This window comes from Rattus norvegicus, chromosome 14, assembly GCF_036323735.1.
Source record: "Rattus norvegicus strain BN/NHsdMcwi chromosome 14, GRCr8, whole genome shotgun sequence".
Classification (NCBI taxonomy): domain Eukaryota; kingdom Metazoa; phylum Chordata; class Mammalia; order Rodentia; family Muridae; genus Rattus; species Rattus norvegicus.
Window position 1 is genome coordinate 22,328,576 of NC_086032.1, and position 14,334 is coordinate 22,342,909.

Consider the following 14,334-nt stretch of genomic DNA (forward strand, 5'->3'; position numbering starts at 1 on the left):
ATCCTTAAACTTGGCAGTTTTCATTTATAAATAGGGATTAAGGAGTTGTTGATAGCACCAAGGGAGAATAAGACCACTACCACAATCTCTTAGCCAAATTTGAAGCAAACCTTACTAAAGACTGCCCCGGCCCCTACCCAGATTCCAGTGTTTGATGCAGAGTTACATCAGCCAGGAACTTATAGAGGCAAAACTCACAAGGCCACACACTTTCTGCCTTTGCCCAATCATCCTAGCATACCTTCTACATCCCAGCATACAACCTAACATAGCTTCTGCCTAGGTGAGATCATGCATGTCCTGTGCAGTTGGGGCAACCAAGCTCGTAAACAGAAGTGAAAACGTGTGGCTTCTTTTTCATGAACATCCAGCATTCCAGGAAGTCGTTTGTCCTTAGATAAGTGGGGCTTATGGGTTAGAGGTATTTTGTCTTAGAGATCTCTTAAGCACAGTCATTTAAAATTGACAACAGGACTTCAGAGGTCTAATGGCCCAGAGCCTCCTGAGGTTGGGAGGAGATAGTACGAGCTGAACTGGGGCTTTTCAATGTCATGATTAAGGGACCTCTTTTCACAGACCTGCCATTTCTGGCCGAAACCTATTCTAGGAATTAGCCATCCCACAGTGCCTGGTGGTGCGCATATTTGCGGTCTCAGCACCCAGGAGGATGGTTTAGTGCCCTGTGCAGCTGATCCGTCAATCAAGTGTCATGCTCCCCTTGAGCATGCGCTCTCCCACTCTTTCCTCTCATACCTCATGTGCTCGTATGACATTATTTTTAGCCTAAGAGCTAAGCGTGTGACTTCTCTAAATTCTGCCCACTGCTTTGCGTATTTATAATGACTTGATTAAACGTTCTTCAAATTGCCCAATTCGAGATGTCATTTGTTTTGCTACTGTGCCCCTTTCTATGCAGTGAGTCACAGAAAGAGGTTAGGTAATTATCTCAAGATCCCAGTTACCAATGGCAGGACTAAGCACTGCGAAAACCAGGCAATCTTTCTGGGCTTGCCAGGCTCCCAGTCACCAAGTTGTACTGTCCCTTGAAGTGTTCTAAGCAAAGGTGGTTACTGTGAATCACTTAAGGTTTTGGCCAGGGACTTTGCTTTCTAGACATCACTGAAAAGTTACAGCACACTATTTAAAAAAAAAGCTTAGTGTTTAAAGGATTAATTAAATAATCACTTCTTCTTCATCCTCCTCATACCTTAGCTCTTAGAAGTCTATTTGTTTTTGACTGGGAAAATTAAATCGTGGCCTTGTATGTTCCAATGCTATGGGAATCATCTGGTTCCTTTCAGATGACAGTCACATCCCATAACATAGCTGCATTCTACAATTTTGAGAAACGGAAGCTATCATTTTGCATTAAGCAGTTTTAGCGATGTATCTAAGATTTCTACTTTTAAACTAAGTCTTTATTATCTAGGTCAGGAAGAAAAGGACGAAAAGTTAAAAGCATGAGCTTATGCCCTCTGAGTTGTCCAGGGAAGTGATAGTCCCCTCAGATGTACATGTTTGAATGCCTTCACTTGAGGATGATAGAAAAAGTGGATAATGAATTATATGACAAGGCATAAAAAAGGCTGAACTAGGTGACTGTTTCAGGCTCTACTTACGACTGTACTTTTTTTGTCAGTGTAAAAGAACAGTGTGGTTCCTCTCAGCTCCGTCCAATAGTGTTCGTACTCCTGGGGAAAAGAAATCATAGACACCATTTCACAAGGGCATACTCAACTTTTTTTTTTTCTTTTTTTCGGAGCTGGGGACCGAACCCAGGGCCTTGCGGTTGCTAGGCAAGCGCTCTACCACTGAGCTAAATCCCCAACCCCCATACTCAACTTTCTTTTTTTTTTTTTTTCTTTTTTTTTTCTTTTTTTTTTTTGAGGAAGGGAGGATTTATTTTTTTTCCTATTTCATACAGTCAGGGATGGAAGAAGTCAGGGCAAGAGTCCAGAGGCAGGAGTAAAGTGGGAACCCTGGAGGCATGCTGCTTACTGACTTGCTCTCCATGTTTGCTTTTCTATATAACCAGGACTATCTGTCCAGGGGTGTCATCACTTACAGTGGGCTGGGCCCTCTCACATCAATCAACTATCAAGAAAATGCTCCACAGACTTGTCCACAGTGCAATCTGATGAAGGCAATCTCTCAACTGAGGCTTACCTTCCCACATGACTCCAGTTGCATCAAATTGACAAAAGAAGCAAACACTATTATTTCCTAGAACCCATGAGCTCCCCAGTCATAGGCTTTTATAGCGCTAGGCATAGGCATGAGTTCCATCTTGTGAAGTAGTCCTCAACCCTAACTAGGAAGCCATTGGTTACCTCCATTACACTCACACCACCATTGCACAACCTGGGCACACATTGCCATACTCAACTTTCTAACCTTCTGTTTTATCTTTTGTAATTGTACATGTAAAGTTATTCTTTATCCTTCACATTTTGCCTAAAAATTATCTATTTTATTTGTGTATGTGTGTACTCCTGGTGTAAAACAAGGAGACCAGAGAGTTGAATCACTGGGAACTGGAGTTAGTGGAGGTTGTGAGCTGCCTGATGGGGGTACTGGGAAGATCTCTTAACCACTGAGCCACTTACATACACACACTACACACACACCACACGCACTACCACAACACACCACACACAAATACACACACACATCACACACACACCACACACACACACACACACCACACACAAATACACACACACATCACACACACACCACACACACACACCACAAACACATACACACCACACATCACACACACCACACATCACACACACCACACACACTACCACACACACATATATACATATCACACAGACACAAACACATATCACACACATACACACAGAGACACAAACACACACATAATACACAAACATCACACAGATACAAACACCCACCACATAAACACACATCAAATACACACACACACTACACACACAAACATACCTTTTCTTTCTTCCTTCCTTCCTTCCTTGCTTGCTTACTTCTTCTTCTTTCTTCCTTCCTTCCTTTCTTTCTTTCTTTCTTTCTTTCTTTCTTTCTTTTCTTGCTTTATTTTTTTTTAATTTAGAGACAATGTCTTATTAGATAGCTGTGGTTGGCCTGACACTTGCTGTGTAGACCATGTTGGTCTTGAACTCACAGAGATCTTCCTGCCTCTGCTTCCCAAGTGCTGGGATTAATGGTGCACACCACCACACCTGGGTATTCTTTTAATTTTCACATAATTTTTTTTTAAATCGCCACATATATAATCATTATGACATTCTTAAATGAAGTTCACCCACATTTTAATGACTTTATTTTGCAGTCAATTAGAAAAATTGATATATTTATTTTATATGTATGAGTATTTTTCCTGCATGTATTTTATCAGCAACACTTGTGGGTCTGGTGTCCCTGAAAGCCAGAAGAGAGCACTGAATCTCCTGGAACTGGCATTAATTACAGTTATGAGACACTGTAGAGGTCCTGGGAATTGAACCATGTCCTCTGGCAATGCAGCCACTGGTCTTAACCACTGGGCCATTCATTTCTTTTGCCCTGCAGTTAATACTTGGGTAAGTCCTTTTCAAACTTATTTTAGTATAATGTTTGACTTGTTCTTAACTAGATCACTTCTGGAGCTCTTCTAGTTAATTTAAAACTATTTATTCAACTTTAGAGGAAGGTCCCGTGGTTGACAGAGTCATATCAGAGATCATATAGGACCTGGATATATCTGCTTTCTCTAAAAGATGGAAGGACTTCACGAATACGTAAAGTTAACATACTCAGCAAAGGACATAACTCTTAGATTGTGTTCATGAAACAGCATTTATTATTGACATAGACTAAGGGGATATATAGATTGATGATAAAATAATTTAATAGTTTACATTTAAAGAGCATACTTAATTCACTGAGTAAATGTTTAATTATTGATAGATTCACATTTCCACGAGTTCTTTAGAAATAATATTCTCAATTTAAAAATTTTAAAATAACATAGTCAGACTCCCATTTCATTTGGCTCAAGCTTCATTAATTAGTTTTTTGTTTGTTGTTTGTTTGTTTTGTTTTTTTGTTTTTGAGACGCGGTCTCACGATGTAGCTCTGGCTCTCTAGAACTCAGTACGTAAACCAGGCTTCAGGCCACAGAGAGTGCCAGCTCCAGTAAATTAAGCTTTATTCCCTCAGAGAAAAGTCTGCTGAGTAACTTCTCCAATCGCTGGCTGCCTTTGACAGCAGCCCGTGTAGGTATCTGGACACCTCCCCCCCACCCCCGCCCCAACCTCGTTAGCGGCTTTAAGCACTGACTGCCAATGGCTGCCTGCCTCAGTTTACCTGCCACACGGATGCCAAAGCTGGTCATTGGCATTCAGGTTCTAAAAGATGCGTACATTTAATACGTTTTATAGACTATTAGTACAGAGATATATAAGTTCATATTCTCATAATAGATATCTACGTCCAAAATGTTTTCCCAGAAGAGTTACGTGGGAGTTGTGTTTCGGGACATGGAAGGTAACGCGAAAAGCTTGATAAATGTGAGGGCCATCAGAGAAGTGATACTTTGTTACAATATGTTCATCACACAGGCTAAGAGGACACATTACACTCTTTAACACAGTAAGCTGTGCACATCACGGATGGAAAGAACGACGGGCTCTTGTCTGAACATTCTTGTATTTAAAGTCTCAGGAAAGTTTGCTTTTTTTTTTAAACCCCAATTTATAAAAACTGCAATGCCTTTTATATTCGATTGTGGTTTAATTATTGAATACACCTTCTTAGTGAACCTAAATTCCTCACACTGCAGTTCAAGTAAAACGCCCCATATCCTTCCCTTGAAAGATACTTTTCATAGATTATTGGCCTGTAATTCAGGGTCCTTCTAGAAGTATATTAAAGTCAGCACATGTTGGTACATTTCCCTGATGGTGGAGCACTGTACTTTCTTTTTAAACGATCTGAAAAAAACCAAAACCAAGAGACAAAAAACAAGAGCCTCTCGACCTGAAATCTCTTTACTAGCATGTTACCCTTAAACCACATTTTCTCTAGTTCAGTCTTCTGAATTCTTTTCAGCAGGGGCTAAGTACTCTGCATAGCTTCCCATTGTTCTTTATCCCATAGCACTCCAGATGACATGGTAATAGCTCTCCCAGATCACCTAGCTCTAAATGCACCCTGGAATTTGCTGCAAGTTGTGCAGAAACGTCACTGATTCTCCTTATGTTTTTTCTCATTGCTTCTATGTTTAAGTCTCTGGGCTCTACGGTGTTCCTGTGAGCACTTTTACTTGTAGACCTCAAACTGACTTTAGGACCTTAGCAAACATCTACAAAAACAAGAAGAAAATAAATCTGAAGTGTGAAAGAAGTCTGCATTTTATGGAATTATGATTTTCATCTTTCAATACTTTGACATTGTCATCTCTGGTTCCTCTTCTGTTTGACACCGAGCGAAAAAAACTTGGTAATAAATTCAAATGTGTAAACAATTTTTTCTCACATACCTACGTTTTTACAATTATTTATATTATCTTGCTGGGGCTGAACTGCCTCTTAGAGAATGCTCTGCCATTTAGCTATAATCCCCAGTCCTCATAAGAAATGATGGGTATGTAATTCATTCTGCTTTAAAATACGCTTTTCTGAGCAAAACCAGGAGTTAGTCATAACTCCCACCAAGCTAAACCTCTTTTTGTGTTTGTTGGTGAAACATGTACAATCAATGTTGCTTGAAAAATAACTTGATTCAGTACTGCATTTACTTATCCCAGACATAATGAAGAGTACAGAAGAAATAATAATATATTACGCCGAAGCAAGTAGTATCCTTGGCTCCTTTTTTTTTTTTTTTTTTTAACAATTGAATAAACTGAGTTCAAGGGCAGATGGAGGAATCTTCCTAAGGTCACGAGTTGTACGTAGAGGAAATATCAAGTGAAGACATGGTTTACTGATATTCTAAAAAATGTGGAAGTATTTTTTTTTTTGGCTAAGCTTGACAGCCCATGCCTTCTTTAAACAGTTGAAGGATCTTGGTAACAGACACAGTTACTATAAATACTTTGGGAAGACAATCAGGGAAGAAACAAGTTTAAATTACCAACTAGAAATTTACTTTCAGCTGATGCCACATCTGGTGAAGTCAAAGCATGTAGCTGACCTGTGTAGAATCAACAACAACAGCAACAACAAAAGCAACAACAACAGCAACAACATTCGAGTATAGCTTGCAAATTTATTATTTTTATGTTTGCAAATTTAACAGCAATGGCAAGAATCACAACCCGACCTTCAAAAGGTAAGTGACCTTACTATGTAGGTAGAAAATACGAATGTCCTACTGCAATATTTTCATATTCATAATTTCTCATGAATGTTAATGATGCCTCTGAACCTCACCTTATCATCTTCGTTGAGCGCTCACTGTTATTTCTGAAGACATTTAAAACCTTGCTAACTTCAGCCAATATGAAAATGTCATAAAATTTTACCTACGCCAGTGTCTCCTTTACTTCTTTAGTAACATAATTTCATGTTAATTTCCATAATTTATTTTATGTTGTCCACAATTACAACTTCAAAGGCAAATACATTTTTATAACTGTAGCTTAGGATACTATAATTAAAAATATGTGAAATGCTTCATGAGTTTTCTTAGAGCAAATGTACTTCTGAAAAGAACCTTAATGCATTCGCTATTTATAATAAAACCTTGAATATTCTTTTAAAATCAATATCATGACCAGTATTTTCAGAATGTGTAGTGAGACAATTTTAAATCAATATCAAATATTTACAATTTTATGAAAGTTTACCATTTCTTACAATGTGATCATTATAGGCATCTTTATAACTAGTATTAGGTTGCTTAGTTTTTTATCATTAAATCACCTCAACTCCATGAAGTTTCTCACCACTGAAGCATAGCAGTAAATTGTGAAGAGAACATATAAAATGCTCCTCTTTAAAGAAAATCATTTGTGATGCTTAAAGAATCTTTTGAAGATTCCATTGAATTTTTAAATATTGGCTAAATATTAGAAACCTTATAATACATGCATATGTGTATGACATATATATGCATACATATATATATACATATATATGTATATATATATGTATATATATAATCTTTAAGCTGTGCATCGATTCGAAGTTAGAATCATTCTTCTAACTCAGGGAAGAGAGTATAACCCAAACAGAAACAGGGAGGCTTCTTTGCATCTTGTTGCCATGAGATAAGCTTTATGTTAAGTAGAAATTTTCAGGGTTATAGTCATCATCTACACACTTACCTGGTAATCAGACCGCTTGACTAATAAAAATCCTTCGAAGTACAGGGGTAGAGCAGTGATCTTTAGTCTTTCCTGGAAGATCCTACGAGGGGCAGGTTTCGGGGGCTTTTTAGCCATCATACCCTTCGCTCTGGCGTCTGGCTTGCTTTCAGTTCTATTCAGCCTCAAACAAAATGAAATCTCCGTAGTGCTGAGAGGAAAGGCGACTGTTCAAAGAGGAAGTCTCAACTTGCTTTTTAACCACCAACTCTTCCACCAACAAGACACACACACACACACACACACACACACACACACACACACACACACACACCCCTTTAGTTTTTGTGAAGTAAGGAAGATCAGGCACAGACCAACTTTTAAAAGGCCACCTCTGTGTAAACTTCATGTGCTTAGGTTTATGGTAACAAAATAAACAGCAGATTATCATCTAAGGATGAAAGGAGCAGGTGCAGCAAAGTGAGAGACTTTAGGAGCAACACCAAAGACACATTTGCCTCTCCCAGCTCTCGTTTTTGCTTATTACTCTGTCTTTATTTCTAAGAGATGTGACTTAAATAAAATGTAAGCCATTAAAAAATGCTTCGTTGAATATTTTTGTATCGATCCTATTTCTTTGAAAACACGGTCTTGATTTGTAGCCATGGCTAGCCTAAAATTCTACTCTGTAGACCAGGGTGGTCTCAAACTCACAGAGGTCCACTTGCTTCTGCCTCCAAAGTGCTGGGCTTAAAGATTTATGTCATCATACCTAGCTGTGGCCACAGTGTTTTAGAGAGAGAAAGATGGCTTACAGAAAAATACAGAAAAGAATATTTTTGATGTTTTGACATTTACTTTGTGTGTGTGTGTGTGTGTGTGTGTGTGTGTGTATGTGTACTAATAGGCATGTAGGGTGAAGTGTGCACATGTCACAATGCATGTGTGGAGGTTAGAGGACAATTCATGGTAATCAGTTCTCTCCTATCATGTGAGGGCTCAAGTATTGAACTTGGGAGTATGTCCATTAATCTCCTAGACAGAAATATTTACGCTAATTAAACATCTGCTTAAGTATGTCTTTTTTACTATCTAAAAAAATAAGCAATCAATCAATCAATCAATCAATAAATCCCATTTCATCAAACCATGAAGGTTCTTTTGGTCTGTCGATTTGTAAATAAAATTAATCCTTAATGTATCAAGAGTCACTTATTTCTTCTTCAACCATCTCCCCCAAACCTTATACAGTTCAAAATCTGTCTTAAACATTCTCAGTCAGTTATACCTGCCGGTATTTCCTGCACCATTGTACCCTGGCCCCATTACAGTAGGAATCCTATCACAGAGAGTTTGAACGGACTGACGAGTCCCCGTTATTTTTGTTTCCTCACTCATGAGAAATACAAACTGATTAAAACGCTTCCATCGCTTTCACTGATTTTGAGATTTCTTCTTTCATCTTTTATTCAACACTATTTACCACACTGGCAAGCAGGCCAAGCCCCTTCACCAACAAGCACCTACTGCTCCAGTCCTCCACTTGCTGCTAGATGCCTCAAAGCCCTTGGTCTTTCTTCACATAGCTCCCTACTGTGTACTCCCATGCCCTTCTGTCTGTTATCTACTTGGTTAATTCTTACTCATCCTTCAAGAGCCTGGGGAAATCTTTGTTATCGAGGAAGAATTACTTCATTATCTCCTTATTAGTACTGATGAAGCCAGAAAGCATGAATAGAAATGTCCAGTCCTCATCAAGTACTTCCTAATTTCTGGCCCTTAATATTTACTGGTTTATCATCACATGCATCACAATACGTTTCAATAGAATTAAAAGATGTTTGAATTGAATACAATTGTGTTGCCAGCATGGTGATACATGCCTTTAGTCCAGCTCTTGAAATGTAGAGGCAGGCAGATTTCTGAATTCAGACCAGTCTGGTCTACAAATGTATTCCTGGACAGACAGAGCTGTTGTCTTGAAAAACATATAAATAAATAAATAAATAAATAAATAAATAAATAAAGTAAAATAATATATATAAAATTTCCCATATATAAAATATATAAATATGAAACAATATATATATGTGTGTGTGTGTGTGTGTGTGTGTGTGTGTGTGTGTGTGTATGTGGTGTGTATGTGTGCACATGTGTTTACAACACATAACTGGAAAAAAACAGCTTTAATTTTAACCACAAATTGGAATATGTGAATAAATTACAAGTCACACAGTCTCAGTTCCAGTCAGATTTTATTGACTGTGGTAGGATAAAAGTATTTTCAGTAGAGAAAATGAAAATCGTAATAGAATCCCAGGGTGACTAGGTACTCAGTGTAGAATTTTTTTCCTCTCCCTTTACCCAGTAATTATTGACACAATGAAGTTTTATTAATCAGAATATGATTTCCTGAAGTATTTGCGTCAGAAAAAAAGGGGGAAGAATCACTGTTTAATAATTTAATTTGTGGGCTGGAGACATGGCTCAGTGGTTAAGAGCACTGACTTCTCTAACAGAGGTCCTGAGTTCAATTCCCAGCAATCATATGGTGGCTCACCCATCTATCATGAGATCTGATGCCCTCTTCTGGTGGGTCTGAAGACAGCTACAGTGTACTTATATATAATAAATAAATCATAAACATTTTAAATTTACTAACAGCATTTTATCAGTATTATTAGTATCAGTATTGTATGAAGAATTACTCTTATTTATTTTTTTTAAAGATTTATTTATTTCATGTATGTGAGTACACTGTCACTGTCTTCAGACACACCAGAAGAGGTCAATCAGATCTCATTACAGATGGTTGTGAACTACCATGTGGTTGCTGGGAATTGAACTCAGGACCTCTGTTAGAGCAGTCAGTGCTCTTAACTGCTGAGCCATCTCTCCAGCCCTGAAGCATTACTCTTAAATGCTAAGAGTTCTTCTTAGTTATATGTTCCTACTATTTTTATAATGCAATTTGTAACTATATATATGCAGCTTGATTGGCCTGGAACTCATTTTGTAAGCCAGGGTGACCTTGAACTAGAGAAGGTCTGCCTGCCTGAGCTGAGATCAAAGGCGTACAACACCACACCCAGCTGAGGTTGTGATTCTTGTCTGACAAGTGGCTGTGGAGTCCTAGATCAGTAAAGATATGTAAATCTGGAAAATGCCCAGGTGGAAATATTCAGGGAAGATTAACTAAGAGGGAAGACGCCCTCTGAAAGTCCCACACACCAAGGACGCAGGTGGAAAGGGGGTGGGGGGTGAGTGTAGGCATTCTTTCTCTCTGCTCCCTGGCTTCTGCAGTATGTGTGTCTGCTGCTATATCCTCTTGGTCATAAGGAACTGACTCTTCTGAAACCATGAGCAAAATAAAACCCTTCCCCTTTAAGTCGTTTCCTCAGGTGTTCGGTCACAAAGCAGAAAAGTCTAACCCAGAGACCAAAAAGGTACAGAACACCAGTTCCCAAATCAGGTCAATCACAAGCTACAGTTAGCTTTAACAGAAACTCGGAATTGGGAATAATAGATACCTTGGGGATAGAGTAATAATTTTATTGTATTAGTCAGATTTTTAGAAAATATATTTTTACCACTACAAACTCAATATATACAAGAGTCAAGTCTTTATTTTTCTTTTAAGATCATTTAGTTGGTGCTGCCAGAGGAAGCAGTTGATTGATGCTTCACAGCCATTTTGCCTGTTCTAGTTTGCTTCTTTACTGTAGAAAAGCAAAGCAAAACAACAACAACAAAACACTCTGCACTTTTCCAATATCTTTCCAAGTAAGATTGGAAAGAATCAGTATGATTGACAAGGCAGAAGAGAAGCAGAATCATTTCTTCCTGCTGCCTTTGGTTTTTCCTACCAAAGAAAAGGCGGGAATGATTCACAAGTGTCTGACTTTTCCATGGCAATGGGATGTGTGGGGTACGGTGTCCGCTCACTAACTTCATGAGTGTTGACAGCTTAGACGGGGGACGGCACTTGTGCTGGTGTGTATCGTATTGGGTGTGAGGTGGTCTGAACTCAGAAGCAGTGAGCAGTCTTGGTGTTGCGTAGGACTCACGGAGGCTTCCGTAAGGTGGCAGTTTTGTAACTACCGTGACTTCCTGATTGCATTTCCTTTATGTTCTTAGAGACCAACATTATTATCAGGTTCCTAATTTTTCAATTGCCTCGTGACTGCTTTAAATCCAAAGCTTCTTTGACCCTGACCCCCCAAACCTGCCCCCAGATCCACTGTTTTATCATTCCTTCCACGAGTCTCTAAGCTGTTAAATGTCAGATGATGCACGGGGTTTTTATCCGAACGATTGGCTACAGATCTTTGATCTTTTAAATTGATCCTAGACTAACGCAGTCCCTCATTGGCTATAGAATTATCGAAATTTTATTCTAACATCAGAAGTGTACCATGATGAGATTTCATTTTGCTCTTCTCAACATATTTTTCAATAAAAGAATTTCCCCCCATTCCAGCTACCGGCCATTTCTGCCCCATAACATTGCTGGTAGTTCTTCTCTGTATTTTCTCTTTTAAACACTCTTATTTTTTAATGTACCACCTTTGAGATAAAGTTTGGCATTTTATCATTTACGGTTTTCCAGGGTCATTTTGAGTGGACAAATATTTACGGATGATCCAAATTTAGGTCATAGTGTGCCATTTCCCCTGTAACACCATCAGGGAAATCTGGAAGACATTTATGTGTAAGGCAAGTATATATAACCACGCACGCATGATTTTTGCCTTCACAGAATTCGAAATTAAGCTCTGTGAACTCCTGTTGCTTATTATAAGCCCGTCAGGTAAAGTGCTCTAGCAGGTTGGTTTTGATGATGCGCAGGGGTGAAGGTGCCTGTTTTAGGTCTCAGCACGCTTTCCCGGTTATGCCTTTCTGGGCTGTAAACTTGATGGGGGTCTTTAGAAACTAGATGCTTTCAACCTGGTGGAGGTTTGCTCTCCTCTCCTCATTCTCTGGGGACGGTTAGTATTTTGATGACAAAAGGTCACTGGCTGTCCTGTTCAATCATCCTCAGTATTTCGTCTGATGCCACCTTTCTGAAAGTTTCACTTGGACTTTCAAGAGCTTCATACTCTATACTCTCCGGCTGCGGGGAGGGGGAGGGCGGGGCAAGGCAGGAGAGGAGGGCAGAATATTTTCAGCTGTATACAGGTCTTTAGGTTGGGCTACATCACATATATAATACAAAAGGAGACGGAGGAAGTCATCGTGGATGGCATCACCTACCAGAGAATTTACATTCTCCCGATTAGTGCTGTTCTCTGTGTCTTGAGCAGCGGAGAAACTCAAACCCTCACTTTGTTTATTCTCCTGGAGTTCATAGATTACTTAAGCTTGTTGGTTCCAAAGGCATCAAAGAAAAAAAAAAACAAAAAACAAAAACAAAAACAAAACAAAAACAAAAACAAAAAACCCCAAAAAAACATGTTTACTCTGAACATTTTGACGTGACTCTCTGGAGTCGATTCACTCTCAACTGCTTCTTCAATGTATGCATGCTGACAATTCAGCATTGTTCGCTTACATTTTAGTTACAGGTCTTGTTCAAAATTCCCACGAAGGGCACTGTTGCAATTAAGGAAAACAGTCTCAAAATTATTTTCAACACAGGAGAAAGCCTCTGTTTAAGCTGCCAGGATCAGCTGACTCCTCTTCGACATGTATCTAATCGTAGCTGTTGTACAATTTATAGATTGCCTGGATTCCGTTGCCTCCCCTTGGAGAATAGGACAAAGTGACTAGGTAACTAAGTTTGCAGCACCTCTGCTGCCCTCTGGCGGATCTGACTGGCAAGCTCGGCAGACATCATGAGCACATTTAGCTTGTATTGAACTCCATCATTCTAAAATAATCTGCAATTAAATATTTTTTTATAGGAATGATTGCTTTGTCTGCATGTATGCAAGGACATCGCGTGCGTGCTTGCTGACAGCCGAGGACGTCAGATCCCCCGGAACTGGAGCTACGAATGGTTGAATTGCTTTGTGGGTGCTGGGAACCGAACTTTGCTCCTTTGAAAGTGCAGCAAGAGCTCTTGACCACAGAGACATCGCTCCAGACCCTACCTACCTACCTACCTACCTACCTACCTACCTGTCTGTCTGTCTGTCTGTCTGTCTGTCTGCCTGCCTGCCTATCTATCTATCTATCTATCTATCTATCTATCTATCTATCTATCTACTTTTTGCATTCTGTCTCCTTAGGAAATAGATCAGCTTCAGGCGCGACCATGTGACTCTAGGTGACTTGTGTATGGTGGGTCACCTAGAGTCACGTGGAGAAGACAAAACACATATCCGTGTGTATTTTTGTTTTCCAATTTTCGCATAAGACAGAAGCAGCCACTTTCTCTTAAAAAGATCTATGTTCGTTGTACTGTTATACATATAATTTATGCCAATCATTCTGCTTGCAATGATGCTTCATAAATAATTTCTAAATACTTGAAAAAGATCGAAGACATTATTTTCTGAGATAATGCATAGATGGACTGGTTGTAGCTGACGAATCTGCGTAGAGTTATCTGCTCAAAACGCCAGCAATTTCTACTTCTAATCCTTTTTAGTATTACCTATTAATCCGTAATAAAACTGCTGGGATGTATTATTTATTATACATTTATCTCAAGGAGCAAAGGTGGTGCTCAATACCTGCATTTTAGATACAAGTAGCGGTAGACGCAGCAAAGAGGCTGAAGAAAGGAGACGCAGGAGGGAAGGAGCGCCCAGCACTCTCCAAGCCCACCAGCGAGAGGCGTGCCGACAGGCGAGAGGCGTGGCGACGGGAGGGAGGCGGGGCGACGGGAGAGTGGCAGGAGGACGGGCGAGAGGAGGTGCGATGGGCGAGAGGCGGGGCGATGGGTGGGAGGGTGGGACGACAGTAAAAAGGCAAGGCGTAGGGAGGGAGGGCGGGGCGGCCTGAGAAAGGCGGGTTGATAGGTGGATAGCAGGAGACGGGGCGGGGCCAAGGGCGGGAATCTGAAAACGCAAGTAACGGCCGCTGTCAAGTTGGCT

General features: G+C 39.7%; 1 protein-coding gene across 4 annotated transcripts in view; it reads right to left on the bottom strand.

Moving 5' to 3' along the window:
- Stap1 (signal transducing adaptor family member 1) overlaps window positions 1-7,643 on the bottom strand; it is a 34,941-nt gene extending 27,298 nt beyond the window's left edge. For 2 of the 4 annotated variants that reach the window (XM_017599182.3, XM_017599181.2), the window contains exons 1-2: window positions 7,316-7,615; window positions 1,620-1,691 (exon numbers count right to left, since the gene is read on the bottom strand). In XM_017599182.3, coding sequence (XP_017454671.1) covers window positions 1,620-1,691; window positions 7,316-7,435 — 192 coding nt within the window. In that variant the 5' untranslated portion in view covers window positions 7,436-7,615. Of the gene's footprint in view, window positions 1-1,619; window positions 1,692-7,315 lie in introns of all 4 variants that reach the window. The other 2 variants (NM_001025115.1, XM_006250812.4) reach the window with 2 other exon arrangements.
- Window positions 7,644-14,334: the final 6,691 nt, after the last annotated feature.